The sequence below is a fragment of the Calonectris borealis genome, unplaced genomic scaffold (genome assembly GCF_964195595.1).
Source record: "Calonectris borealis unplaced genomic scaffold, bCalBor7.hap1.2 HAP1_SCAFFOLD_77, whole genome shotgun sequence".
Taxonomy (NCBI): domain Eukaryota; kingdom Metazoa; phylum Chordata; class Aves; order Procellariiformes; family Procellariidae; genus Calonectris; species Calonectris borealis.
In genome coordinates, this window is record NW_027441478.1 from 17,273 (window position 1) to 42,565 (window position 25,293).

Below are 25,293 nucleotides of genomic sequence, written 5' to 3' on the forward strand. Positions count from 1 at the left end.
TCAACCAGGGGGGAAACCAAGTCCAGATCTAGTCTGAGAAAGCATTTGGCACACGACAGGGCTTCACCCTTTGCTGTGGTCAGAGTGGAGAGACCAAGCAGAGAGACTGGGGATTATGCTGGGTCCGTGCCAAGAACGATTCCATAGGTATTCCCTGTGCTGGAAACGCCTGGGGTCTTCTCCAGCCAAGGGAGAAGGTTAGCAAATATGTTGAGGAGGGGAAGAAAACAAATGGAGAACGTGGGCCTTTTCCAAAGCTTTCCCTTTTCCCATCTCTAAAGTACTCACTCATGAGCCTTTTTGTCTTTTTCCTGGGCAGGGTGTCCTGATCACAGGACTCGGGACCTTTGCTATGGTCCAAGAGCAATTCCACGGCGAAGGAGAGGTGTATGTGGTCCGAAGACCCGTCTTCCGGCTGGACGTGGATGCGTTACGTCTGCAGGAGCTCGCGTTCCCCACAGTGGTTATCCCTGGTGAGAAGGCAGCGGCCACCCTCCACTTTCCCCCTGGGGGTGAGGTGCGCGCTCTCTGCTCTTTGGAAAGGGCTGAGAGAAATAGAGAATTGCCTCCAAAGGTCGGGGGACGGCTTGAGCTCCCCCAAAACAAACCACTCCCCAAGAGCTGTTTCTATAAACGACCTTTTCTATGGCATTTTGTTATGAACCTTACAGAGAAATTTGGCCTGCTGTGGCAGTGACAATGTTCCTCCTCCTTACAGGCGATGTCAAGATCAAGCCACTGAACTACAAGTGGCTATCGCAAGCCACCTCCTTCCCGCGGCACGTGGTGAAGAACTGTGTGCAAGAGACCGTACTCTTGTACTCTTTCCAGCTGAGGAACAGGCAGCGCCTCGCCTTCGCCTTCAAGGGCATTGGCGTTCTGTCCTGCAAAGACGACGTCCTGTGCATGCGGTTTTATTACGACTGCGTCACAGGGCTGGCGAGCAAGGCCAGCCGGATTGCACTGCTTCGCACTGTAAGTCGCTCCGGTTTTGAGGGCTGCTCCAGTGTCTTTGGGAAGCCTATTGAAGGGTGAGCAACCCAGTCGCCGTTGGCCAGCCTGGACGTGGCAGGCCAGTCAAACGCCTTTCCCCATGCTCACCCCCGCTGACTTCTCCATTAGCAAAGAAAGTTTCTGCCGAGTTTCTGGATCCTTGCCCTACAAAAAGCCCAGCAGTGTTACTGCGCAGTCTCAGTGTTTGCTGTGCAGCTTCTCCAGAGCAGAGCAAGGGCTAATGTTCACGGAGGAGGATTTGGAATAGGGGTTTGGAGAAGTGGCTTTCTTTTGGAGCAGGAGACAGGTCTGCTTCCTTTGGGAGCCAAGAGAAAACTGCCCTGGAAACCTTCTGACAGCTCTGTGTCACTTTGCAGAGGCTGTGGATGCCAGGTGCAGCTGTCTCCAGTGGAGCCACCACCGCTCGGGAGACACAGGCTGCTCCTGCCCACGCGTTCCCAAGGTGAGTGCGTTTCCTCTGCAGCCCTCGAGCGACCGAGCGGGTGGCTTCCCAGCTTCTGCTCAGCAGTGTGCGTTGTCGGGGCTCGACACTCAGCAGGGAGTCAGGGATCAATCCTGAACTGACTGGTTTCTGGTTAACTAATGCTGAGCTGGGGCTACGCGTGTATTCTCCTGGAGTGACCGGGCATCGTGATCGTGTCTCTCACGCCCAGCCTACTGTCATTCCCATCAGAGAGAACCAACTGCACGCAGAGAGGATTTTAAGCGACGTTTTCTGGTGTTGGGGGGAGCTTGCCAATCAAAGCTGTGCATGGCCACAAAGGAAAGGGATGCCATGCCTTGCACGACAGTCAGGAGGATTAGTGCTGGGAAGCTGCAGAGGGTAGGGGGTCACCCTTCTTCAAGCCTGTGTCATCATTTGCTTTCCAGGTTTCAGTTCCTGGTGATCCGCGGAGCAGTGGCCAAGGGTTTCTCCACCTGGCACGAGAAGGCTGCAGAAAAGCACAAGATCAGAAGAGGCACGGGAGCGGGTCCCTGCTGTCCAGGTGGGGCCCTGCCCCACGCTGGGCGACCACAGCCCGGTTAAAACGCACTCCATGGGGCTGCTCTGAAGAGCTTCCTCCTTTCCCAGGTGCAGAGGGGCATCCTGACAAGCTGCTGCAGAGGCGGGTGAAGCTTTCCCTCCCCGTGCTGCCAAGCCAGGGGCCAGGCACAAGGCAGCAAGACATGGGGAAGGAGACTTCTGCCAGGTGAGACCCTTGTGGGAAGGGGTGAAAGGGATCCTTGCACCCATGTAGGAGGGACATCCCCTTTGGACACTCTGGCTGTAGGGACTCGGGAAGGTCCCCGACACCTGCGCCACGGTTTTTATGAGCTTGTTTGCCCCATCGCAGGCCCCTTAGTGGGGAAGGCGGCGGATGTTGAGCGCACCCCACATCACTTTGCTTGCCCTTACTTCAGACCTGAGGTGCGGTCCTCTCCCATCCATCGGATGGGGTTCAGGAGAGGCTCCCCCTTGCCATGGGAAACGGCCCCACCTCCCCCGCTTCTTCTGCCAGCCTGGGGAGCTTTGATACCAGACGAAAATGGGACACGAAACTGCCCCGTGCTCATGCCGACTCCTCCTGGTGTCTCTCCGCAGTGTGCTCCCCCCATGTCCGGGCAGCTCCCCCAGGACGAAGGAGGCAGGCAGGCAGGAGCCAGCTCCTCCAGCCAGGCCCACCGCTGCACTCCCGTCCTCTGAAGGCTGCAGGAGAGCGTTGCAGGTACATGCTCTGCCTTGCCGTAACTACCGTGCTGTTTGAGACTCGGCAAAAACCTCTTTGTGCAGAGAGCCATCCTGAAAGGATCCCTTGGCACGCGTTCATTGTAACCTGTCTGTCACCTCCTTCGGACCTTCTTCACGAAAAGGAGGGTGCTGCACACCCTGCCTGCCTGTTCTTGCCCCCTGGGTTGTCATGAAACACGTTATGCTGGCCAGGGGCTATGGAAAATGGACAAGTCCTTTCTAGGTCGTTGACAGTGGAGGTCTTTGGTCACTCAGCTCTGTTTGCCATGAGTTGAGGAGCCTGGCATGACTCCACGGCCCCTGATCTGTTAGGGGCAAAGCGCTGCCGACTGACGGCTGAGGCAAGGGGCACCAACGCGGGTCAGACCCGAAGGAAGCCCCTCCAGGAGCCGAGACTAATGCTGCCTGCTGCTGTGTTTCCGTCCCCTCCAGGAGGTCTGGCAGCTGTCTGCAGAGTGGGAGCAAGTGAAGACCAGGTGGCAAGAGCGGCGACAGCAAGCCCAGGCAGAATGGGCGGCGTGGGAAGCCTGGTCTGCAGGGGAGGACCGACAGCCGCCCCAGGTACGACACCGCTGAGAGCAGCAGCGACCCTCTCTGTGGGGGCACCCAGGGCGGCAGGTCTCCAGGGGGTGGGAGCAGGACTGGCACCCAGCTGCAGGGCAGGGGTTTGCCTGCTCATCCCCAGGAGGGAGAGGTTGGCAGCAGGATCCGTGGGGCAAAAGCAGCCGTCAGCCGAGACGACGGGCACGCGGCGCCGAGTCTCCCGGCTCCCGGGTCCTGCTGCGGGCTCCTTTCAAGAGGTCGTCTGGGAAAGGGCACCTCTGTTTGCCGTCTGGTTTGCTGAGAGCGTCTCCTCCTTGGCAGGCACTCGGCACTGGAGGCGCTTGGACTCCCCACCCTCCAGCCCAGCCCAGGGGAAAGGAGGTCAACGAGAGGTGGAGGAAGGCTGAAAACCCTCTCCCAGCAGAGGAGATGGCAGCAGCAGCCCAGCTGAAGAGACTCCAGCCTGAGTAAGTGTGCGCCAGCTCTGGCCACAGCCTGGGGCAGTCGAGCAGCCGTGACCCCGCAGAGATGTCCAGGACCCCCGTCCCTGCGTCCTGGGGCTGCATAGGACACCCTCTGATGTCTCCTAACACGGGCGTGACCTGGGTTACCCCCACAGCCAAGGCCCAGAGCTCACCACAGGGTGAAAGGGTGGGTACACGCGGGACCGGGTGGCTGCAGAGGCTGGATGAGGGGAGAGGCAGAAGGGGTCTCCGGCAGAGGCTGAGGGATGATGTCTCCCTGTTGTTGCAGCCACCTTTCCCCACGAGCGGTCCAGGTCCTCAGAAGGCTGGAGCCGCATCAGGCACGGAGGAACATATTCAAGCACGTCGCTGAGAACAACAGGCGGCATCAAGAGCAGCAGAGGCAGCTCCCCTGGTAACTGTCTCCAAAAAGGGATGGTGCTTCCCTTGGCTGCAAGGCCCATCCCTCTACGGAAGGCAGCCCTGGGGGAAAGGGGGCATTTCTCTGACACCCCTCGCGAGACAGAAGCAGGTTCTGGAGGCTGGCTTTGGGCTGGACCTCCCTGACACGCAAGGGGACTGCCTGGGCACCCAGAACTGGCTTTCCCTGCGGGACGTGAAAGTCCTGGCTGAAGGCAGAGGGATTCTTCTGATGGCTGGCTCTCCCCTTTGCAAGCCAGAGAGCATGGCCTTCCCTTGCAGAGTCCTGGGCCAAGACACCTTGCCCCGAGGGGGGACATCTCCTAAGACACTCAAGGTCTTGGCCCAACCTGACTCAGCCCCAGGCTGATCAGCTGCACCTGGGACCTTCTCCTGGGCTTGGGCATCAGGGGCCTCTGCCACCTCACAGGCACCTTGAGGCTTCATCGCAAGCAGGTCCCATCACAGGGGGCCTGAGCTACACCTGCAGGATGTCTCTGCCTTCTCCCTGTCCATACGCTCATAGACTTTTCTTTCTTCCTCCCTAGCACTAGATGCCAGTACCGCAGCAGAGGGGAAGGTGCCGGAGCGGCGGCTGTGGCAGCGGCTGTTAGCAAAGGGGCTGGGAGGCTTCTCAGCTGCCGAGATCCACCTATAAATACAAAATAAAGAGCTCTGGGGCTGTTCCCAGCCGGACTGACAGGCCTGTGCCTGGTGATGGATTGGTCTAAAGGCATTATACACACCCCCTGTGTGATCCCGGAACTGCTCGCAGGGGCAGGAGGGAATAAAGTCCACACATAGCCCACAGCTCGAACACGTGCAGCCCCACTCCTGCACATCCCAACACACAGGCAGCACGACAGAGGAGCACGGCTGGAGCCTCCCCGAAGTGCCAGCACGCTCCCGCACGCGGCGTGGAGAACCACCAGCAGGGCCAGAAGTCTGTGTGTGATGGCAGGGCTGGGACCACACTGGGACCTCGGAGGTGTGGTGGGTAGATGGCACAGCGGGAGGGCTGCGGTGGAGGGACACGGGCTCTTCAGGAAGGACCGTCTGGGGAGGCGAGGAGGTGGACTTGCCTCCTGCTCGGGGTGGGACAGGAGCCAGCTTACGGGTCAGGATCAGCAGGCAGACCAATGTGGGTGCCGTGTTAGCAGGTACCTGCTAGGGACCTCCTGTTCAGGAGGGAGCTGTAGATGAGGCCTTCTTCAAACAAGTGAAAGAAGCCTCACATTCACAGGCCCTGGTCCTCATGGGGGAGCTGAACCACCCTGGCACCTGCTGGAAGGACAATCGAGCAGGGCTCAAGCAATCTAGGAGATTTTGAGAGTGCATTTCGTGGCACGGGTGATGGAGGAACCAAGAAGGAGAGGTGCTCTGCTGGACCTGGCACTGGTGAACAAGGAAGAACTGGTTGGGGATTTGAAAGTCAGCGGCAGCCTTGGCTGCGGTGGCCCTGAGATGGTGGAGTTCAGGATGCGGAAGGGAGGGAGCAGGGCAAGGAGCAGGACCACAGCCCTGGCTTTCAGGACAGCAGATTTCAACCTTGTCAGAGATCCTTCCTTGTCTGGAAGAATCCCAGGGGATATGGCCTTGGAGAGAAAAGGGGTCCTGGAGAGCTACTTGATAGTCACGGACCACCTCCTCCAAGCTCAAGAAAGGACCCTTCTGACAAGTGGGAAATGAAGCAAAGGCAGCAGGAGGCCGGCATGGGTGAGTGAGGAGCTCCTCACTGAGCTCAGGCACGGACAGGAAGGTACAGGAGGTGGGGACAGAGGCAGGTGACCCAAGAGAAGCCGAGAGGTGCTGTCTGATGGTGAGGGGTAGGGCTAGGAAAGCCAAGGCCGACCTGGAGTTGATCTGGGGAGGGACAGCGGGAAGATTTGTACATGACCGACCCCAGACGAAGAGGAAGGAAGACCTGGGCTGCGGCGTGCTGGGAGCTGTAGTCCCTCACCCTGCAGCATCCTGGGAGCCGAGGTGCCTCCCCTGCCTGCAGGCTCCAGTTTTCCTTCCTCCACTCCCTGCCCAGCCCCCCCCGTTCTCCTCCTCCCTCTGTCCTGCTCCCGTCCCTCTGTCCGGCTCCCGTCCCTCTCCGGCCACGCCACCGCCCTGCCCCACCCCCCCCGCCGCTCTGCCCCTCTCCCCTCCTCCTCCCGGCTCCACCGGGGCTCCGGACCGGGGCCAGGGCAGCCCCCCGGAGGCGACCATGGGGCCTGGGGGGGCGGAGCTTCTGCCTCAGTGGAGCTGAGCGCTCACAAACTCATCACCAAGAGAGATTTGGGGCTTCTCTGAACTCCAAGCCTTTGTCGGGGCCTGACTGCAGCGAGACACCTCCGCAGAAGCCCCGGAGCTGTGTCAGCCGCCGTTCTTAGTCTTGCTAATGCAAGCTATCCACCTCCCAGCTGGCTTCCAGACCTGGGCTGGGCATTTCTCGTGAGGCTTCCTGGGACAGCTCGCTGCAGCCCCGTGGTGCCGCAGGAGGGTTTGGGCCAGGTTCTCCCCCAGCGTGAGCCTCTCGGGATAACTGGAGTCGCATCCCGGCGAGACCTCACACCTCTTCCCCGTGCAGGATGGAGGCTGGAGCCAGAAGCGCGGCAATTACCGAGCTAGTTGTGCTTGTTTTAGGAGGCACCAACCATCAGACAAAGGCTAATTCATTTGGCCATGGCCCGGGGCTTGGTCAGCACCCATATTAGCTGAGAAAACGAAGGTGAATGAGTTGTCTCAGGAGCAGCCGCCAGCATACGCTCTGCAGGTGGCCCCAAGAAAATGTTGGTGGCCCATAGCTGCTCTTGGTGGCCCCGAGGCCAGAATCGTAGCAGCAGTTGAGGTTTCCTGCCTCCGAGGGTTCACGATTAGCGGGTGCCGCTGCCGGCACGGACCCCTAGAGAGGTACCCCGTCTTGGTCTTTGGGACCATGGTGTTGAGCATCCCAGCTCGCAGGGCCCTTTGCTGTCTCCACTTGGTGGATGCATCCCCGGGAGGCAGCAGCAAGCGCAGGTTTGTCCCGAGGAGCATGCTCGCTGTGCCCTGCTCTAGTAGGAGGCACACTGCGGGGCTGAAAGGCAAAACTCATGAAAAAGGTGGAACTGAATCAGACCTGGCTGCACTGGCTGCCTGGGTGCGATCTTGACAGAGGCCATGGGTGGCTTTGAAGGTGGATGGCAAGTCATCTCCTGGTTTAATTGTCTCCTGGGATTGCTGCTCCGCCACCGCCCCCCTCTGCTTCTCCCTAATCAGTCTTGAGCAGCGTGGTCCCTGGCGGATAGGCAGGGCCTCAGAGGACTAACCCAGCGCTGGTGGGGGGTTGTTGGTGGTCTGCTGTGAGCGACTAGGCTGCCAGATCATCACGGCACGCTGTGTGCCGTGCATGTCCCGGTGCTGGGCACGTCCAGGTACTGGGAGCTGGGGGTGCTGGGTACTGGGAACGTCCAGGTACTGTGTGTTGGATGTGTGTTGCTGGGCTTGCTCAGGAGCCTGCAGTGCTCGCGACATCCAGGTGCTGGATATTCGGGTGCTGGTGCTCGGGTGCCCAGGGGCCGAGTGCTGGAGGTGGCTGGGTGTGTGGGGCGCTGGGTTCCTGGGTGCTGGGCATGTCCAGGTGCTGCGGGCTGGGTGCTGGGCACCGGTACACGCCAAGCAACCAGCACCCCCGGTACCCAGCATCCTGACCTGCCCAGCAGCCAGCACTCCAGCGCCCCGCAGAGTGCACGCCAAGCGCCCAGCATCCAGCACACGGACATGCCCAGCACACGGACATGCTCACCACCCAACATGCAGCAACCCAAGTGCCCTCACCCAGCCGTGCCCAGCACCCAACCGTGCCCTCACCCAGCCGTGCCCAGCATCCAGCAGCCCCAGTGCCCAGCACCTCACATGCCCTTTCAGAGCCCCACCAACACCGGGGCTCTGCGCTTGATCTACTGCACAACAAACAACCTTGCCGGAGCCCAATTCCAAAGCAGATAAGCACCCATCGGGCTCCAACACACAATTAGCCTGGAGGGAAAGATGTTGGTGGCACTCCCTGTCCCTTGGCGGCCCCTTCTGAGCCCCATCAACACCGGACCTCTGCATTTCTTCTCCCACCTAACGTCACCCTCTCCCTCAGAGCCAGCAGAGCCCAGCTCCGAAGCGGACACCCAGCAGATGGCGCTCCAACACAGGACAAAACAGGACTGGGAGCTGTTGGGGGCACTCCCCTTCCCTGGGCAGCCCCTTCACAGCCCCCCCGACACCGGGGCGCGGCGCTTGCTCTGCCGCACAACCATCCACCCTACCGGAGCCCAACTCCAAAACAGACAAGCACCCCATCGGGCTCCAACACACAATCAGCCAGGACCGAAAGGTTTTGGCGGCTCGCACCTTCCCTTCGCAAGCCCTTCAGAGCCGGACGAGGCAAGGGGTTCTGGACTTCCTTTACCCCGTACCTCTGACACTCGCTGGAGCCCAGTGGAATTGGATGGGACCATTCTCCTGAAGCGGGAACATCCCTCTGGCATGGGGACAGGTTGGATGGGGACGTTCAGTTAGGTGGGCTGGGTTGTCCCTCTGGCATGGAGAGGAGATGCATGCTGGGCACTGGCATGCTGTGTGCCGTGCATGTCCCGGTGCTGGGCATGCCCAAGTACTGGGAGCTGGGGGTGCTGGGCACGTCCAGGTACGGTGTACTGGATGTGTGTTGCTGGGCTTGCTCAGGAGCTGGCAGTGCTCGCGACAGCCAGGTGCTCGATATTCGGGTGCTGGTGGCCAGGGGTTGAGTGCTGAGTGCTGGAGGTGGCTGAGTGTGCGGGGCACTGGGTTCCTGGGTGCTGGGCATGTCCAGGTGCTGCGGGCTGCTTGCTCGACGCCGGTACATGCCAAGCCACCAGCACCCATCTCCCCGAACTGCTCAGCAGCCAGCGCTCTCAAAGCCTCGCGGAGTGCACCCCAAGCGCCCACCATCCAGCACACGGACATGCTCAGCACACGGACATGCTCAGCACTGAGCACCCCCCGTGCCCAACACGCCGCAACCCAAGTGCCCTCACCCAGCCGTGCCCAGCATCCAGCAGCCCCAGTGCCCAGCACCTCACATGCCTTTTCACAGCCCCACTAGCACCGGGGCTCCGCGCTTGCTCTGCCGTACAACCATCCACCGTGCCGGAGCCGAACTCCAAAATAGAGAAGCACCCCGTCTGCTCCAACTCACAATCAGCCGGGACCGAAAGGTGTTGGCGGCTTCGCACCTTCCCTTCGCAAGCCCTTCGCAGCCGGAAAAGCGAGGGGCTCTGGGCTTCCTCTACCCCGTACCTCCGACGTTCAGTGGAGCCCCGTGGGGTTGGATGGGGCCATTCTCCTGAAGTGGAGTGGGGACATCCCTCTAGCATGGGGAAGTTCTCCTGAGGTGGGGTGCGATGTCCCTCTGGCATGGAGAGGGGATGCATGCTGGGCACTGGCATGCTGTGTGCCGTGCATGTCCCGGTGCTGGGCATGCCCAAGTACTGGGAGCTGGGGGTGCTGGGCACGTCCAGGTACGGTGTACTGGATGTGTGTTGCTGGGCTTGCTCAGGAGCTGGCAGTGCTCGCGACGGCCAGGTGCTCGATATTCGGGTGCTGGTGCCCAGGGGTTGAGTGCTGAGTGCTGGAGGTGGCTGGGTGTGCGGGGCACTGGGTTCCTGGGTGCTGGGCATGTCCAGGTGCTGCGGGCTGCTTGCTCGACGCCGGTACATGCCAAGCCACCAGCACCCATCTCCCCGAACTGCTCAGCAGCCAGCGCTCTCAACGCCTCGCGGAGTGCACCCCAAGCGCCCACCATCCAGCACACGGACATGACCAGCACAAGGACATGCTCAGCACTGAGCACCCCCGTGCCCAACACGCCGCAACCCAAGTGCCCTCACCCAGCCGTGCCCAGCATCCAGCAGCCCCAGTGCCCAGCACCTCACATGCCCTTTCACAGCCCCACCAACACCGGGGCTCTGCGCTTGATCTACTGCACAACAAACAACCTTGCCGGAGCCCAATTCCAAAGCAGATAAGCACCCATCGGGCTCCAACACACAATTAGCCTGGAGGGAAAGATGTTGGTGGCACTCCCTGTCCCTTGGCGGCCCCTTCTGAGCCCCATCAACACCGGACCTCTGCATTTCTTCTCCCACCTAACGTCACCCTCTCCCTCAGAGTCAGCAGAGCCCAGCTCCGAAGCGGACACCCAGCAGATGGCGCTCCAACACAGGACAAAACAGGACTGGGAGCTGTTGGGGGCACTCCCCTTCCCTGGGCAGCCCCTTCACAGCCCCCCCGACACCGGGGCGCGGCGCTTGCTCTGCCGCACAACCATCCACCCTGCCGGAGCCCAACTCCAAAACAGACAAGCACCCCGTCGGGCTCCAATTCACAATCAGCCGAGACCGAAAGGTGTTGGCGGCTCGCACCTTCCCTTCGCAAGCCCTTCAGAGCCGGACGAGGCAAGGGGTTCTGGGCTTCCTTTACCCCGTACCTCTGACACTCGCTGGAGCCCCGTGGGGTTGGATGGGGCCATTCTCCTGAAGCGGGAACATCCCTCTGGCATGGGGACAGGTTGGATGGGGACGTTCAGTTAGGTGGGCTGGGTTGTCCCTCTGGCATGGAGAGGAGATGCATGCTGGGCACTGGCATGCTGTGTGCCGTGCATGTCCCGGTGCTGGGCATGCCCAAGTACTGGGAGCTGGGGGTGCTGGGCACGTCCAGGTACCGTGTACTGGATGTGTGTTGCTGGGCTTGCTCAGGAGCTGGCAGTGCTCGCGACGGCCAGGTGCTCGATATTCGGATTCTGGTGCCCAGGGGTTGAGTGCTGAGTGCTGGAGGTGGCTGGGTGTGCGGGGCACTGGGTTCCTGCGTGCTGGGCATGTCCAGGTGCTGCGGGCTGCTTGCTCGACGCCGGTACATGCCAAGCCACCAGCACCCATCTCCCCGAACTGCTCAGCAGCCAGCACTCTCAGCGCCTCGCAGAGTGCACCCCAAGCGCCCACCATCCAGCACACGGACATGACCAGCACACGGACATGCTCAGCACTGAGCACCCCCCGTGCCCAACACGCCGCAACCCAAGTGCCCTCACCCAGCCGTGCCCAGCATCCAGCAGCCCCAGTGCCCAGCACCTCACATGCCCTTTCAGAGCCCCACCAACACCGGGGCTCTGCGCTTGATCTACTGCACAACAAACAACCTTGCCGGAGCCCAATTCCAAAGCAGATAAGCACCCATCGGGCTCCAACACACAATTAGCCTGGAGGGAAAGATGTTGGTGGCACTCCCTGTCCCTTGGCGGCCCCTTCTGAGCCCCATCAACACCGGACCTCTGCATTTCTTCTCCCACCTAACGTCACCCTCTCCCTCAGAGTCAGCAGAGCCCAGCTCCGAAGCGGACACCCAGCAGATGGCGCTCCAACACAGGACAAAACAGGACTGGGAGCTGTTGGGGGCACTCCCCTTCCCTGGGCAGCCCCTTCACAGCCCCCCCGACACCGGGGCGCGGCGCTTGCTCTGCCGCACAACCATCCACCCTGCCGGAGCCCAACTCCAAAACAGACAAGCACCCCGTCGGGCTACAATTCACAATCAGCCGAGACCGAAAGGTGTTGGCGGCTCGCACCTTCCCTTCGCAAGCCCTTCAGAGCCGGACGAGGCAAGGGGTTCTGGGCTTCCTTTACCCCGTACCTCTGACACTCGCTGGAGCCCAGTGGAATTGGATGGGACCATTCTCCTGAAGCGGGGATATCCCTCTGGCATGGGGACAGGTTGGATGGGGTCGTTCAGTTAGGTGGGCTGGGTTGTCCCTCTGGCATGGAGAGGGGATGCATGCTGGGCACTGGCATGCTGTGTGCCGTGCATCTCCCGGTGCTGGGCATGTCCGTGTGCTGGATGCTGGGCGCTTGGGGTGCACTCTGCGAGGCGCTGAGAGTGCTGGCTGCTGAGCAGTTCGGGGAGATGGGTGCTGGTGGCTTGGCATGTACCGGCGTCGAGCAAGCAGCCTGCAGCACCTGGACATGCCCAGCACCCAGGAACCCAGTGCCCCGCACACCCAGCCACTTCCAGCACTCAACCGCTGAGCACCAGCATCCGAATATCGAGCACCTGGCCGTCGCGAGCACTGCCAGCTCCTGAGCAAGCCCAGCAACACACATCCAGTACACCGTACCTGGCCGTGCGCAGTACCCAGCACCCCCAGCTCCCAGTCCTTGGACATGCCCAGCACCGGGACATGCACGGCACACAGCATGCCAGTGCCCAGCATGCATCGCCACTCCATGCCAGAGGGACATCGCACCCCACCTCAGGAGAACGTCCCCATGCTAGAGGGATGTCCCCACTCCACTTCAGGAGAATGGCCCCATCCAACCCCACGGGGCTCCACTGAATGTCGGAGGTACGGGGTAGAGGAAGCCCAGAGCCCCTTGCCTTGTCCGGCTCTGAAGGGCTTGCGAAGGGAAGGTGCGAGCCGCCAACACCTTTCGGTCTCGGCTGATTGTGAGTTGGAGCCCGACGGGGTGCTTCTCTATTTTGGAGTTCGGCTCCGGCACGCTGAACGGTTGTACGGCAGAGCAAGCGCGGAGCCCCGGTGCTAGTGGGGCTGTGAAAGGGCATGTGTGGTGCTGGGCACTGGGGCTGCTGGATGCTGGGCACGGCTGGGTGAGGGCACTTGGATTGCGGCGTGTTGGGCACGGGGGGTGCTCAGTGCTGAGCATGTCCGTGTGCTGAGCATGTCCGTGTGCTGGATGCTGGGCGCTTGGCGTGCACTCTGCGAGGCGCTGAGAGTGCTGGCTGATGAGCAGTTCGGGGAGATGGGTGCTGGTGGCTTGGCATGTACCGGGTCGAGCAAGCAGCCCGCAGCACCTGGACATGCCCAGCACGCAGGAACCCAGTGCCCCGCACACCCAGACACCTCCAGCACTCAACCCCTGAGCACCAGCATCCGAATATCGAGCACCTGGCCGTCGCGAGCACTGCCAGCTCCTGAGCAAGCCCAGCAACACACATCCAGTACACCGTACCTGGCCGTGCCCAGTACCCAGCACCCCCAGCTCCCAGTCCTTGGACATGCCCAGCACCGGGACATGCACGGCACACAGCATGCCAGTGCCCAGCATGCATCCCCTCTCCATGCCAGAGGGACATCGCACCCCACCTCAGGAGAACGTCGCCATGCTAGAGGGATGTCCCCACTCCACTTCAGGAGAATGGCCCCATCCAACCCCACGGGGCTCCAGTGAACGTCGGAGGTACCGGGTAGAGGAAGCCCAGAGCCCCTCGCTTTTCCAGCTGCGAAGGGCTTGCGAAGGGAAGGTTCGAGCCGCCAACACCTTTCGGTCTCGGCTGATTGTGAGTTGGAGCCCGACGGGGTGCTTCTCCGTTTTGGAGTTCGGCTCCGGCACGCTGGACGGTTGTACGGCAGAGCAAGCGCGGAGCCCCGGTGCTAGTGGGGCTGTGAAAAGGCATGTGTGGTGCTGGGCACTGGGGCTGCTGGATGCTGGCAACGGCTGGGTGAGGGCACTTGGGTTGCGGCGTGTTGGGCACGGGGGGTGCTCAGTGCTGAGCATGTCCGTGTGCTGAGCATGTCCGTGTGCTGGATGCTGGGCGCTTGGCGTGCACTCCGCGAGGCGCTGAGAGTGCTGGCTGCTGAGCAGTTCGGGGAGATGGGTGCTGGTGGCTTGGCATGTACCGGCGTCGAGCAAGCAGCCCGCAGCACCTGGACATGCCCAGCACCCAGGAACGCAGTGCCCCGCACACCCAGCCACCTCCAGCACTCAACCCCTGAGCACCAGCATCCGAATATCGAGCACCTGGCCGTCGCGAGCACTGCCAGCTCCTGAGCAAGCCCAGCAACACACATCCAGTACACCGTACCTGGACGTGCCCAGTACCCAGCACCCCCAGCTCCCAGTCCTTGGACATGCCCAGCACCGGGACATGCACGGCACACAGCATGCCAGTGCCCAGCATGCATCCCCTCTCCATGCCAGAGGGACAACCCAGCCCACCTAACTGAACGACCCCATCCGACTTGTCCCCATGCCAGAGGGATGTCCCGCTTCAGGAGAATGGTCCCATCCAATTCCACTGGGCTCCAGCGAGTGTCAGAGGTACGGGGTAGAGGAAGCCCAGAACCCCTTGCCTCGTCCAGCTCTGAAGGGCTTGCGAAGGGAAGGTGCGAGCCGCCAACACCTTTCGGTCTCGGCTGATTGTGAATTGGAGCCCGATGGGGTGCTTCTCTGTTTTGGAGTTGGGCTCCGGCAGGGTGGATGGTTGTGCGGCAGAGCAAGCGCCGCGCCCCGGTGTCGGGGGGGCTGTGAAGGGGCTGCCCAGGGAAGGGGAGTGCCCCCAACAGCTCCCAGTCCTGTTTTGTCCTGTGTTGGCGCGCCATCTGCTGGGTGTCCGCTTCGGAGCTGGGCTCTGCTGACTCTGAGGGAGAGGGTGACGTTAGGTGGGAGAAGAAATGCAGAGGTCCGGTGTTGATGGGGCTCAGAAGGGGCCGCCAAGGGACAGGGAGTGCCACCAACATCTTTCCCTCCAGGCTAATTGTGTGTTGGAGCCGGATGGGTGCTTATCTGCTTTGGAATTGGGCTCCGGCAAGGTTGTTTGTTGTGCGGTAGATCAAGCGCAGAGCCCCGGTGTTGGTGGGGCTGTGAAAGGGCATGTGAGGTGCTGGGCACTGGGGCTGCTGGATGCTGGGTGGTGAGCATGTCCGTGTGCTGGGCATGTCCGTGTGCTGGATGCTGGGCGCTTGGCGTGCACTCTGTGGGGCGCTGGGAGTGCTGGCTGCTGGGCAGGTCAGGATGCTGGGTACCGGGGGTGCTGGTTGCTTGGCGTATACCGGTGCCCAGCACCCAGCCCGCAGCACCTGGACATGCCCAGCACCCAGGAACCCAGCGCCCCACACACTCAGCCACCTCCAGCACTCGGCCCCTGGGCACCCGAGCACCAGCACCCCAATATCCAGCACCTGGATATCGCGAGCACTGCAGGCTCCTGAGCAAGCCCAGCAACACGCATCCAACACACAGTACCTGGACGTGCCCAGTACCCAGCACCCCCAGCTCCCAGTACCTGGACGTGCCCAGCACCGGGACATGCACGGCACACAGCGTGCCGTGATGATCTGGCAGCCTAGCCGCTCACAGCAGACCACCAACGATCCCCCACCAGCGCTGGGTTAGTCCTCTGAGGCCCTGCCTATCCGCCAGGGACCACGCTGCTCAAGACTGATTAGGGAGAAGCAGAGGGGGGCGGTGGCGGAGCAGCAATCCCAGGAGACAATTAAACCAGGAGATGACTTGCCATCCACCTTCAAAGCCACCCATGGCCTCTGTCAAGATCGCACCCAGGCAGCCAGTGCAGCCAGGTCTGATTCAATTCCACCTTTTTCATGAGTTTTGCCTTTCAGCCCCGCAGTGTGCCTCCTACTAGAGCAGGGCACAGCGAGCATGCTCCTCGGGACAAACCTGCGCTTGCTGCTGCCTCCCGGGGATGCATCCACCAAGTGGAGACAGCAAAGGGCCCTGCGAGCTGGGATGCTCAACACCATGGTCCCAAGGACCAAGACGAGGTACCTTTCTAGGGGTCCGTGCCAGCAGCGGCACCCGCTAATCGTGAACCCTCGGAGGCAGGGAACCTCAACTGCTGCTACGATTCTGGCCTCGGGGCCACCAAGAGCAGCTATGGGCCACCAACATTTTCTTGGGGCCACCTGCAGAGCGTATGCTGGCGGCTGCTCCTGAGACAACTCATTCACCTTCGTTTTCTCAGCTAATATGGGTGCTGACCAAGCCCCGGGCCATGGCCAAATGAATTAGCCTTTGTCTGATGGTTGGTGCCTCCTAAAACAAGCACAACTAGCTCGGTAATTGCCACGCTTCTGGCTCCAGCCTCCATCCTGCACGGGGAAGAGGTGTGAGGTCTCGCCGGGATGCGACTCCAGTTATCCCGAGAGGCTCACGCTGGGGGAGAACCTGGCCCAAACCCTCCTGCGGCACCACGGGGCTGCAGCGAGCTGTCCCAGGAAGCCTCACGAGAAATGCCCAGCCCAGGTCTGGAAGCCAGCTGGGAGGTGGATAGCTTGCATTAGCAAGACTAAGAACGGCGGCTGACACAGCTCCGGGGCTTCTGCGGAGGTGTCTCGCTGCAGTCAGGCCCCGACAAAGGCTTGGAGTTCAGAGAAGCCCCAAATCTCTCTTGGTGATGAGTTTGTGAGCGCTCAGCTCCACTGAGGCAGAAGCTCCGCCCCCCCAGGCCCCATGGTCGCCTCCGGGGGGCTGCCCTGGCCCCGGTCCGGAGCCCCGGTGGAGCCGGGAGGAGGAGGGGAGAGGGGCAGAGCGGCAGGGGGGGGTGGGGCAGGGCGGTGGCGTGGCCGGAGAGGGACAGGAGCCGGACAGAGGGACGGGAGCAGGACAGAGGGAGGAGGAGAACGGGGGGCGCTGGGCAGGGAGTGGAGGAAGGAAAACTGGAGCCTGCAGGCAGGGGAGGCACCTCGGCTCCCAGGATGCTGCAGGGTGAGGGACTACAGCTCCCAGCACGCCGCAGCCCAGGTCTTCCTTCCTCTTCGTCTGGGGTCGGTCATGTACAAATCTTCCCGCTGTCCCTCCCCAGATCAACTCCAGGTCGGCCTTGGCTTTCCTAGTCCTACCCCTCACCATCAGACAGCACCTCTCGGCTTCTCCTGGGTCACCTGCCTCTGTCCCCACCTCCTGTACCTTCCTGTCCGTGCCTGAGCTCAGTGAGGAGCTCCTCACTCATCCATGCCGGCCTCCTGCTGCCTTTGCTTCATTTCCCACTTGTCGGAAGGGTCCTTTCTTGAGCTTGGAGGAGGTGGTCTGTGACTATCAAGTAGCTCTCCAGGACCCCTTTTCTCTCCAAGGCCATATCCCCTCGGATTCTTCCAGACAAGGAAGGATCTCTGACAAGGTTGAAATCTGCTGTCCTGAAAGCCAGGGCTGTGGTCCTGCTCCTTGCCCTGCTCCCTCCCTTCCGCATCCTGAACTCCACCATCTCAGGGCCACCGCAGCCAAGGCTGCCGCTGACTTTCAAATCCCCAACCAGTTCTTCCTTGTTCACCAGTGCCAGGTCCAGCAGAGCACCTCTCCTTCTTGGTTCCTCCATCACCCGTGCCACGAAATGCACTCTCAAAATCTCCTAGATTGCTTGAGCCCTGCTCGATTGTCCTTCCAGCAGGTGCCAGGGTGGTTCAGCTCCCCCATGAGGACCAGGGCCTGTGAATGTGAGGCTTCTTTCACTTGTTTGAAGAAGGCCTCATCTACAGCTCCCTCCTGAACAGGAGGTCCCTAGCAGGTACCTGCTAACACGGCACCCACATTGGTCTGCCTGCTGATCCTGACCCGTAAGCTGGCTCCTGTCCCACCCCGAGCAGGAGGCAAGTCCACCTCCTCGCCTCCCCAGACGGTCCTTCCTGAAGAGCCCGTGTCCCTCCACCGCAGCCCTCTCGCTGTGCCATCTACCCACCACACCTCCGAGGTCCCAGTGTGGTCCCAGCCCTGTCATCACACACAGACTTCTGGCCCTGCTGGTGGTTCTCCACGCCGCGTGCGGGAGCGTGCTGGCACTTCGGGGAGGCTCCAGCCGTGCTCCTCTGTCGTGCTGCCTGTGTGTTGGGATGTGCAGGAGTGGGGCTGCATGTGTTCGAGCTGTGGGCTATGTGTGGACTTTATTCCCTCCTGCCCCTGCGAGCAGTTCCGGGATCACACATGGGGTGTGTATAATGCCTTTAGACCAATCCATCACCAGGCACAGGCCTGTCAGTCCGGCTGGGAACAGCCCCAGAGCTCTTTATTTTGTATTTATAGGTGGATCTCGGCAGCTGAGAAGCCTCCCAGCCCCTTTGCTAACAGCCGCTGCCACAGCCGCCGCTCCGGCACCTTCCCCTCTGCTGCGGTACTGGCATCTAGTGCTAGGGAGGAAGAAAGAAAAGTCTATGAGCGTATGGACAGGGAGAAGGCAGAGACATCCTGCAGGCGTAGCTCAGGCCCCCTGTGATGGGACCTGCTTGCGATGAAGCCTCAAGGTGCCTGTGAGGTGGCAGAGGAGCCCAAGGTGAGGCCAGGAGAAGGTCCCAGGTGCAGCTGATCAGCCTGGGGCTGAGTCAGCTTGGGCCAAGACCTTGAGTGTCTTAGGAGATGTCCCCCCTCGGGGCAAGGTGTCTTGGCCCAGGACTCTGCAAGGGAAGGACATGCTCTCTGGCTTGCAAAGGGGAGAGCCAGCCATCAGAAGAATCCCTCTGCCTTCAGCCAGGACTTTCACGTCCCGCAGGGAAAGCCAGTTCTGGGTGCCCAGGCAGTCCCCTTGCGTGTCAGGGAGGTCCAGCCCAAAGCCAGCCTCCAGAACCTGCTTCTGTCTCGCGAGGGGTGTCAGAGAAATGCCCCCTTTCCCCCAGGGCTGCCCTCCGTAGAGGGATGGGCCTTGCAGCCGAGGGAAGCACCATCCCTTTTTGGAGACAGTTACCAGGGGAGCTGCCTCTGCTGCTCTTGATGCCGCCTGTTGTTCTCAGCGACGTGCTTGAATATGTTCCTCCGTGCCTGATGCGGTTCCAGCCTTCTGAGGACCTGGACCGCTCGTGGGGAAAGGTGGCTGCAACAACAGGGAGACATCATCCCTCAGCCTCTGCCGGAGACCCCTTCTGCCTCTCCCCTCATCCAGCCTCTGCAGCCACCCGGTCCCGCGTGTACCCACCCTTTCACCCTGTGGTGAGCTCTGGGCCTTGGCTGTGGGGGTAACCCAGGTCACGCCCGTGTTAGGAGACATCAGAGGGTGTCCTATGCAGCCCCAGGACGCAGGGACGGGGGTCCTGGACATCTCTGCGGGGTCACGGCTGCTCGACTGCCCCAGGCTGTGGCCAGAGCTGGTGCACACTTACTCAGGCTGGAGTCTCTTCAGCTGGGCTGCTGCTGCCATCTCCTCTGCTGGGAGAGGGTTTTCAGCCTTCCTCCACCTCTCGTTGACCTCCTTTCCCCTGGGCTGGGCTGGAGGGTGGGGAGTCCAAGCGCCTCCAGTGCCGAGTGCCTGCCAAGGAGGAGACGCTCTCAGCAAACCAGACGGCAAACAGAGGTGCCCTTTCCCAGACGACCTCTTGAAAGGAGCCCGCAGCAGGACCCGGGAGCCGGGAGACTCGGCGCCGCGTGCCCGTCGTCTCGGCTGACGGCTGCTTTTGCCCCTCGGATCCTGCTGCCAACCTCTCCCTCCTGGGGATGAGCAGGCAAACCCCTGCCCTGCAGCTGGGTGCCCGTCCTGCTCCCACCCCCTGGAGACCTGCCGCCCTGGGTGCCCCCACAGAGAGGGTCGCTGCTGCTCTCAGCGGTGTCGTACCTGGGGCGGCTGTCGGTCCTCCCCTGCAGACCAGGCTTCCCACGCCGCCCATTCTGCCTGGGCTTGCTGTCGCCGCTCTTGCCACCCGGTCTTCACTTGCTCCCACTCTGCAGACAGCTGCCAGACCTCCTGGAGGGGACGGAAACGCAGCAGCAGGCAGCATTAGTCTCAGCTCCTGGAGGGGCTTCCTTCGGGTCTGACCCGCGTTGGTGCCCCTTGCCTCAGCCGTCAGTCGGCAGCGCTTTGCCCCTAACAGATCAGGGGCCGTGGAGTCATGCCAGGCTCCTCAACTCATGGCAAACAGAGCTGAGTGACCAAAGACCTCCACTGTCAACGACCTAGAAAGGACTTGTCCATTTTCCATAGCCCCTGGCCAGCATAACGTGTTTCATGACAACCCAGGGGGCAAGAACAGGCAGGCAGGGTGTGCAGCACCCTCCTTTTCGTGAAGAAGATCCGAAGGAGGTGACAGACAGGTCACAATGAACGCGTGCCAAGGGATCCTTTCAGGATGGCTCTCTGCACAAAGAGGTTTTTGCCGAGTCTCAAACAGCACGGTAGTTACGGCAAGGCAGAGCACGTACCTGCAACGCTCTCCTGCAGCCTTCAGAGGACGGGAGTGCAGCGGTGGGCCTGGCTGGAGGAGCTGGCTCCTGCCTGCCTGCCTCCTTCGTCCTGGGGGAGCTGCCCGGACATGGGGGGAGCACACTGCGGAGAGACACCAGGAGGAGTCGGCATGAGCACGGGGCAGTTTCGTGTCCCATTTTCGTCTGGTATCAAAGCTCCCCAGGCTGGCAGAAGAAGCGGGGGAGGTGGGGCCGTTTCCCATGGCAAGGGGGAGCCTCTCCTGAACCCCATCCGATGGATGGGAGAGGACTGCACCTCAGGTCTGAAGTAAGGGCAAGCAAAGTGATGTGGGGTGCGCTCAACATCCGCCGCCTTCCCCACTAAGGGGCCTGCGATGGGGCAAACAAGCTCATAAAAACCGTGGCACAGGTGTCGGGGACCTTCCCGAGTCCCTACAGCCAGAGTGTCCAAAGGGGATGTCCCTCCTACATGGGTGCAAGGATCCCTTTCACCCCTTCCCACAAGGGTCTCACCTGGCAGAAGTCTCCTTCCCCATGTCTTGCTGCCTTGTGCCTGGCCCCTGGCTTGGCAGCACGGGGAGGGAAAGCTTCACCCGCCTCTGCAGCAGCTTGTCAGGATGCCCCTCTGCACCTGGGAAAGGAGGAAGCTCTTCAGAGCAGCCCCATGGAGTGCGTTTTAACCGGGCTGTGGTCGCCCAGCGTGGGGCAGGGCCCCACCTGGACAGCAGGGACCCGCTCCCGTGCCTCTTCTGATCTTGTGCTTTTCTGCAGCCTTCTCGTGCCAGGTGGAGAAACCCTTGGCCACTGCTCCGCGGATCACCAGGAACTGAAACCTGGAAAGCAAATGATGACACAGGCTTGAAGAAGGGTGACCCCCTACCCTCTGCAGCTTCCCAGCACTAATCCTCCTGACTGTCGTGCAAGGCATGGCATCCCTTTCCTTTGTGGCCATGCACAGCTTTGATTGGCAAGCTCCCCCCAACACCAGAAAACGTCGCTTAAAATCCTCTCTGCGTGCAGTTGGTTCTCTCTGATGGGAATGACAGTAGGCTGGGCGTGAGAGACACGATCACGATGCCCGGTCACTCCAGGAGAATACACGCGTAGCCCCAGCTCAGCATTAGTTAACCAGAAACCAGTCAGTTCAGGATTGATCCCTGACTCCCTGCTGAGTGTCGAGCCCCGACAACGCACGCTGCTGAGCAGAAGCTGGGAAGCCACCCGCTCGGTCGCTCAGGGGCTGCAGAGGAAACGCACTCACCTTGGGAACGCGTGGGCAGGAGCAGCCTGTGTCTCCCGAGCGGTGGTGGCTCCACTGGAGACAGCTGCACCTGGCATCCACAGCCTCTGCAAAGTGACACAGAGCTGTCAGAAGGTTTCCAGGGCAGTTTTCTCTTGGCTCCCAAAGGAAGCAGACCTGTCTCCTGCTCCAAAAGAAAGCCACTTCTCCAAACCCCTATTCCAAATCCTCCTCCGTGAACATTAGCCCTTGCTCTGCTCTGGAGAAGCTGCACAGCAAACACTGAGACTGCGCAGTAACACTGCTGGGCTTTCTGTAGGGCAAGGATCCAGAAACTCAGCAGAAACTTTCTTTGCTAATGGAGAAGTCAGCGGGGGGGGGCATGGGGAAAGGCGTTTGACTGGCCTGCCACGTCCAGGCTGGCCAACGGCGACTGGGTTGCTCACCCTTCAATAGGCTTCCCAAAGACACTGGAGCAGCCCTCAAAACCGGAGCGACTTACAGTGCGAAGCAGTGCAATCCGGCTGGCCTTGCTCGCCAGCCCTGTGACGCAGTCGTAATAAAACCGCATGCACAGGACGTCGTCTTTGCAGGACAGAACGCCAATGTCCTTGAAGGCGAAGGCGAGGCGCTGCCTGTTCCTCAGCTGGAAAGAGTACAAGAGTACGGTCTCTTGCACACAGTTCTTCACCACGTGCCGCGGGAAGGAGGTGGCTTGCGATAGCCACTTGTAGTTCAGTGGCTTGATCTTGACATCGCCTGTAAGGAGGAGGAACATTGTCACTGCCACAGCAGGCCAAATTTCTCTGTAAGGTTCATAACAAAATGCCATAGAAAAGGTCGTTTATAGAAACAGCCCTTGGGGAGTGGTTTGTTTTGGGGGAGCTCAAGCCGTCCCCCGACCTTTGGAGGCAATTCTCTATTTCTCTCAGCCCTTTCCAAAGAGCAGAGAGCGCGCACTCCACCCCCAGGGGGAAAGTGGAGGGTGGCCGCTGCCTTCTCACCAGGGATAACCACTGTGGGGAACGCGAGCTCCTGCAGACGTAACGCATCCACGTCCAGCCGGAAGACGGGTCTTCGGACCACATACACCTCTCCTTCGCCGTGGAATTGCTCTTGGACCGTAGCGAAGGTCCCGAGTCCTGTGACCAGGACACCCTGCCCAGGAAAAAGACAAAAAGGCTCATGAGTGAGTACTTTAGAGATGGGAAAAGGGAAAGCTTTGGAAAAGGCCCACGTTCTCCATTTGTTTTCTTCCCCTCCTCAACATATTTGCTAACCTTCTCCCTTGGCTGGAGAAGACCCTAGGCGTTTCCAGCACAGGGAATACCTATGGAATCGTTCTTGGCATGGACCCAGCATAATCCCCAGTCTCTCTGCTTGGTCTCTCCACTCTGACCACAGCAAAGGGTGAAGCCCTGTCGTGTGCCAAATGCTTTCTCAGACTAGATCTGGACTTGGTTTCCCTCCTGGTTGACCAAGAAGCAGCTCTGGGCACACGGGGTTGTCTCGGCGTGCTGCTGTGATGCTCAGGGAGGGATCACTCCCCGGGGTCCAGGCTCTCCAGGGCAAAGGAGGACCAAGACGCCAGCCCACCTTGTCCAGCTTCAGCTGTCCCAGGATGTACGCAGACACAGCATCCCAGATAGACACAACATCTGGAAACAAGGGAAAGAGGTCTCAGGCTCTGGGCCAGCCAGCTCACAGCCTCTCGGCAAGCTCCTCGCCCAGGGGGTGACAGATGCAGGTGTCCACAAACAGCCCAGACAAACACCGCCACGGCTGCGGAGCTGGGCTGTGCCCCAGTTTCAGACTGCCAGCCTTACTCTGCTCCAGGGGCAGGGCTGGAGCAGAAATGGGGAGGTGGGAAGGGCTCAGGACCAGGGCTGTGGCCATCTAACCCCCAGAAAGCAATGGCACCCCAGCGCCCAGGACATGATCTGCCAGCCTGGTGGCACAAGAGGATCCCCTGGGAAGGAACAGAAGTTCTCCCAAAGGAGACTAGTTCAAGGTAAAGGGTTGATTTACAGCAGAGGCATTTCCAGCCGGCTTGTGAGAGCCCTGTGGGACCTGAAGGACACCCCAGCTCGTGGGACACAGGATCCCTTTTCATCCCAGAGCCAGAACCCCATGGCCCCGCGCAGCCCCCCTCGTGAGGGGACCGAGCCATTTCCACGGGAGCCTTGGGGCTCAGGGCAGCCCCAGCACCATGACCCGGGAGTCCTGGTTGCCACATTGTCCCGAGCCCGGTGGGATCCTCAAGCAGGGCTCTCACGGCCGCCCCCAGCCCTGTCCAGCCACCCCCACACCCCGGCAGCTGCAGCTTTTGACAGCTGACAGCCCTGGTGCGACCCCTCGGGAAGGAGCTCCCAAAACCCATACCCTTGGTGGAGAGCTGCAGGAGTGTGGGGAACAAGCTGCTCAGCTCCAAGCCGACGGCCACGGTGCAGCAGCCCTCCATCGCGCTTGCCGCTTGCCCTCAGCTCAGGGAAAGGGATGCTCTTCGCAGCTCCTCGCCCAAAATTCCTTTCCGACGTGCCCCTGCTCTGCCTGTCAGCAAGGGTGCTGCCTGTCAGGGAGGGTCCCCCAGCGCAGCCCCGCTGCCTCCCGACCCCGCTCCTGGCTCTGGAGCAGCTCCGAAGGGCAGCAGTGGGGAGCCCCTGAGCAGTGCCCAGCAGCGCCCAGGCCTCGCCGGCAAGTGCCGGCACCGCCGCGGCGCTGGGGAGACCTCCTGGTGATGTGGGTCATCCCCCTGTGACATCAGCCCGCATCATTTGAAGGTGCATTATGACACCAGCAGGGAGACAGCACAAACGGGGAGAGAGGAGATAGATTTCCCCTCTTGTCCTGGGAAATGGTCATCCCCTTTCTCCCCACTCCTGTTCCAAAAACCCTGTCTGCCCCCTGCACCAACATGTCTCTGCTATTGGGAGCCCGTCTGGGCAGGTGGGGTTTGGGGGTTGGCTGCGGTTGGGCAGTTGCAAGAGATGGGATCGAAGGCCTGTGGGATGCAACAGCCCCTCCAGCGTGCCCGAACACTCCTCTCTGCTGTGTGTCGCTTGTGTGGCAGGAGTAGGATGGGCTTTACCGCACTGGTTTTGGCTGGGATGGAGTTAATTTTCTCCCTAGGAGCCCAGATGGTGCTGTGCGTTGGATTTGTGACCAAAACAGCCCTGATAACACACCAATGTTTTAGCTATCGCTGAACAGGGCTTGCACAGCATCAAGGCCGCTTCTGTTTCTCACGCTGACCCACCAGCGACTCGGCTGGGGATGGGCAAGAAGCTGGGAGGGGACACGGCCGGGACAGCTGACCCCAACAAACCAAAGGGATATCCCACACCATATGACGTCGTGCTCAGCAATAAAAGCTGGGGAAAGAACGAGCAAGGTGTGGTGGGGGGGTGTATGTTCGAGGCCATGGCGTTTGTCTTTCCAAGTTACTGTCATGTGTGATGAAGCCCTGAACATGATGAATAGCAAAAGGTTCAGTTGCCCTAAATTTCGGCATCTGCTGCCATTTCAATTGGCCAGAGGAATTTCCCAACAACCTCCAAGAAGATGCCCCCAGATGTTGCCTGGTCTCTCAGAGTTGCTCCAGCAGAGCTTGCAGCTACCTGCACGTAGCTTGGACCATCTCTAGTACCTCACATGTCACCAGGTGTTTGTGTCTGAGCAGCTCACTGCTGCCCTCCACCTCCATTAATTAGCATCAGAGCTGGGACAAGGACCTCACATGCAGGTGGCCATTTTGTGCACACCTGAACTGAGGCGAGAGGAATCCCACCTCCTTTGATGGATTTGTGGGTTTGTGGTGTGCATGGGAGGGAGCCGAGTCCCTTTCTGGCCCCAGGACTGAAAACACAGGAGGAAGCGCCTTCATTGACTCAGCTGAATCCCTTCCCTCCGCAGGGGTAAAGGAGATCCCTCCCTGGCACTGTCTGGGTGTCCTGCCTA

The 25,293-nt window shown here is 60.9% G+C and overlaps 2 protein-coding genes across 14 annotated transcripts in view; one reads left to right on the top strand and one right to left on the bottom strand.

Annotated features, from left to right (window-relative positions):
* Window positions 1–16: 16 nt before the first annotated feature.
* LOC142076658 (uncharacterized) lies at window positions 17–4,872 on the top strand. The gene is made up of 10 exons (XM_075138998.1): window positions 17–473; window positions 719–975; window positions 1,371–1,456; window positions 1,885–2,000; window positions 2,087–2,204; window positions 2,597–2,720; window positions 3,176–3,304; window positions 3,608–3,753; window positions 4,040–4,165; window positions 4,719–4,872. Exons 1-10 carry the CDS (start codon window positions 353–355, stop codon window positions 4,837–4,839), a joined length of 1,344 nt encoding a protein of 447 aa, XP_074995099.1. The 5' UTR covers window positions 17–352; the 3' UTR covers window positions 4,840–4,872.
* A 13,071-nt stretch (window positions 4,873–17,943) lies between these two features.
* The window catches only part of LOC142076656 (uncharacterized), a 30,958-nt gene continuing 23,608 nt past the window's right edge, over window positions 17,944–25,293 (bottom strand). For 11 of the 13 annotated variants that reach the window (XM_075138965.1, XM_075138960.1, XM_075138964.1 and 8 more), the window contains 12 exons: window positions 23,719–23,886; window positions 22,933–22,994; window positions 22,341–22,494; window positions 21,839–22,095; window positions 21,358–21,443; window positions 20,814–20,929; window positions 20,610–20,727; window positions 20,094–20,217; window positions 19,510–19,638; window positions 19,061–19,206; window positions 18,649–18,774; window positions 17,944–18,097 (listed from right to left, as the gene is read on the bottom strand). In XM_075138965.1, the coding sequence (XP_074995066.1) occupies window positions 17,977–18,097; window positions 18,649–18,774; window positions 19,061–19,206; window positions 19,510–19,638; window positions 20,094–20,217; window positions 20,610–20,727; window positions 20,814–20,929; window positions 21,358–21,443; window positions 21,839–22,095; window positions 22,341–22,494; window positions 22,933–22,994; window positions 23,719–23,797 (1,518 nt within the window). In that variant the 5' untranslated portion in view covers window positions 23,798–23,886 and the 3' untranslated portion in view covers window positions 17,944–17,976. The remainder of the gene's footprint in view (window positions 18,098–18,648; window positions 18,775–19,060; window positions 19,207–19,509; window positions 19,639–20,093; window positions 20,218–20,609; window positions 20,728–20,813; window positions 20,930–21,357; window positions 21,444–21,838; window positions 22,096–22,340; window positions 22,495–22,932; window positions 22,995–23,718; window positions 23,887–25,293) is intronic. The other 2 variants (XM_075138971.1, XM_075138972.1) reach the window with 1 other exon arrangement.

Bases quoted from the DNA above. Each gene is read 5' to 3' on its own strand.
- LOC142076658 (XM_075138998.1), top strand. From the start codon at position 353: ATGGTCCAAGAGCAATTCCACGGCGAAGGAGAGGTGTATGTGGTCCGA. The intron at 2,721-3,175 runs GTACATGCTCTG...CGTCCCCTCCAG, and splicing joins GCTGCAGGAGAGCGTTGCAG to GAGGTCTGGCAGCTGTCTGC. The intron at 3,754-4,039 runs GTAAGTGTGCGC...CTGTTGTTGCAG, and splicing joins CTGAAGAGACTCCAGCCTGA to CCACCTTTCCCCACGAGCGG.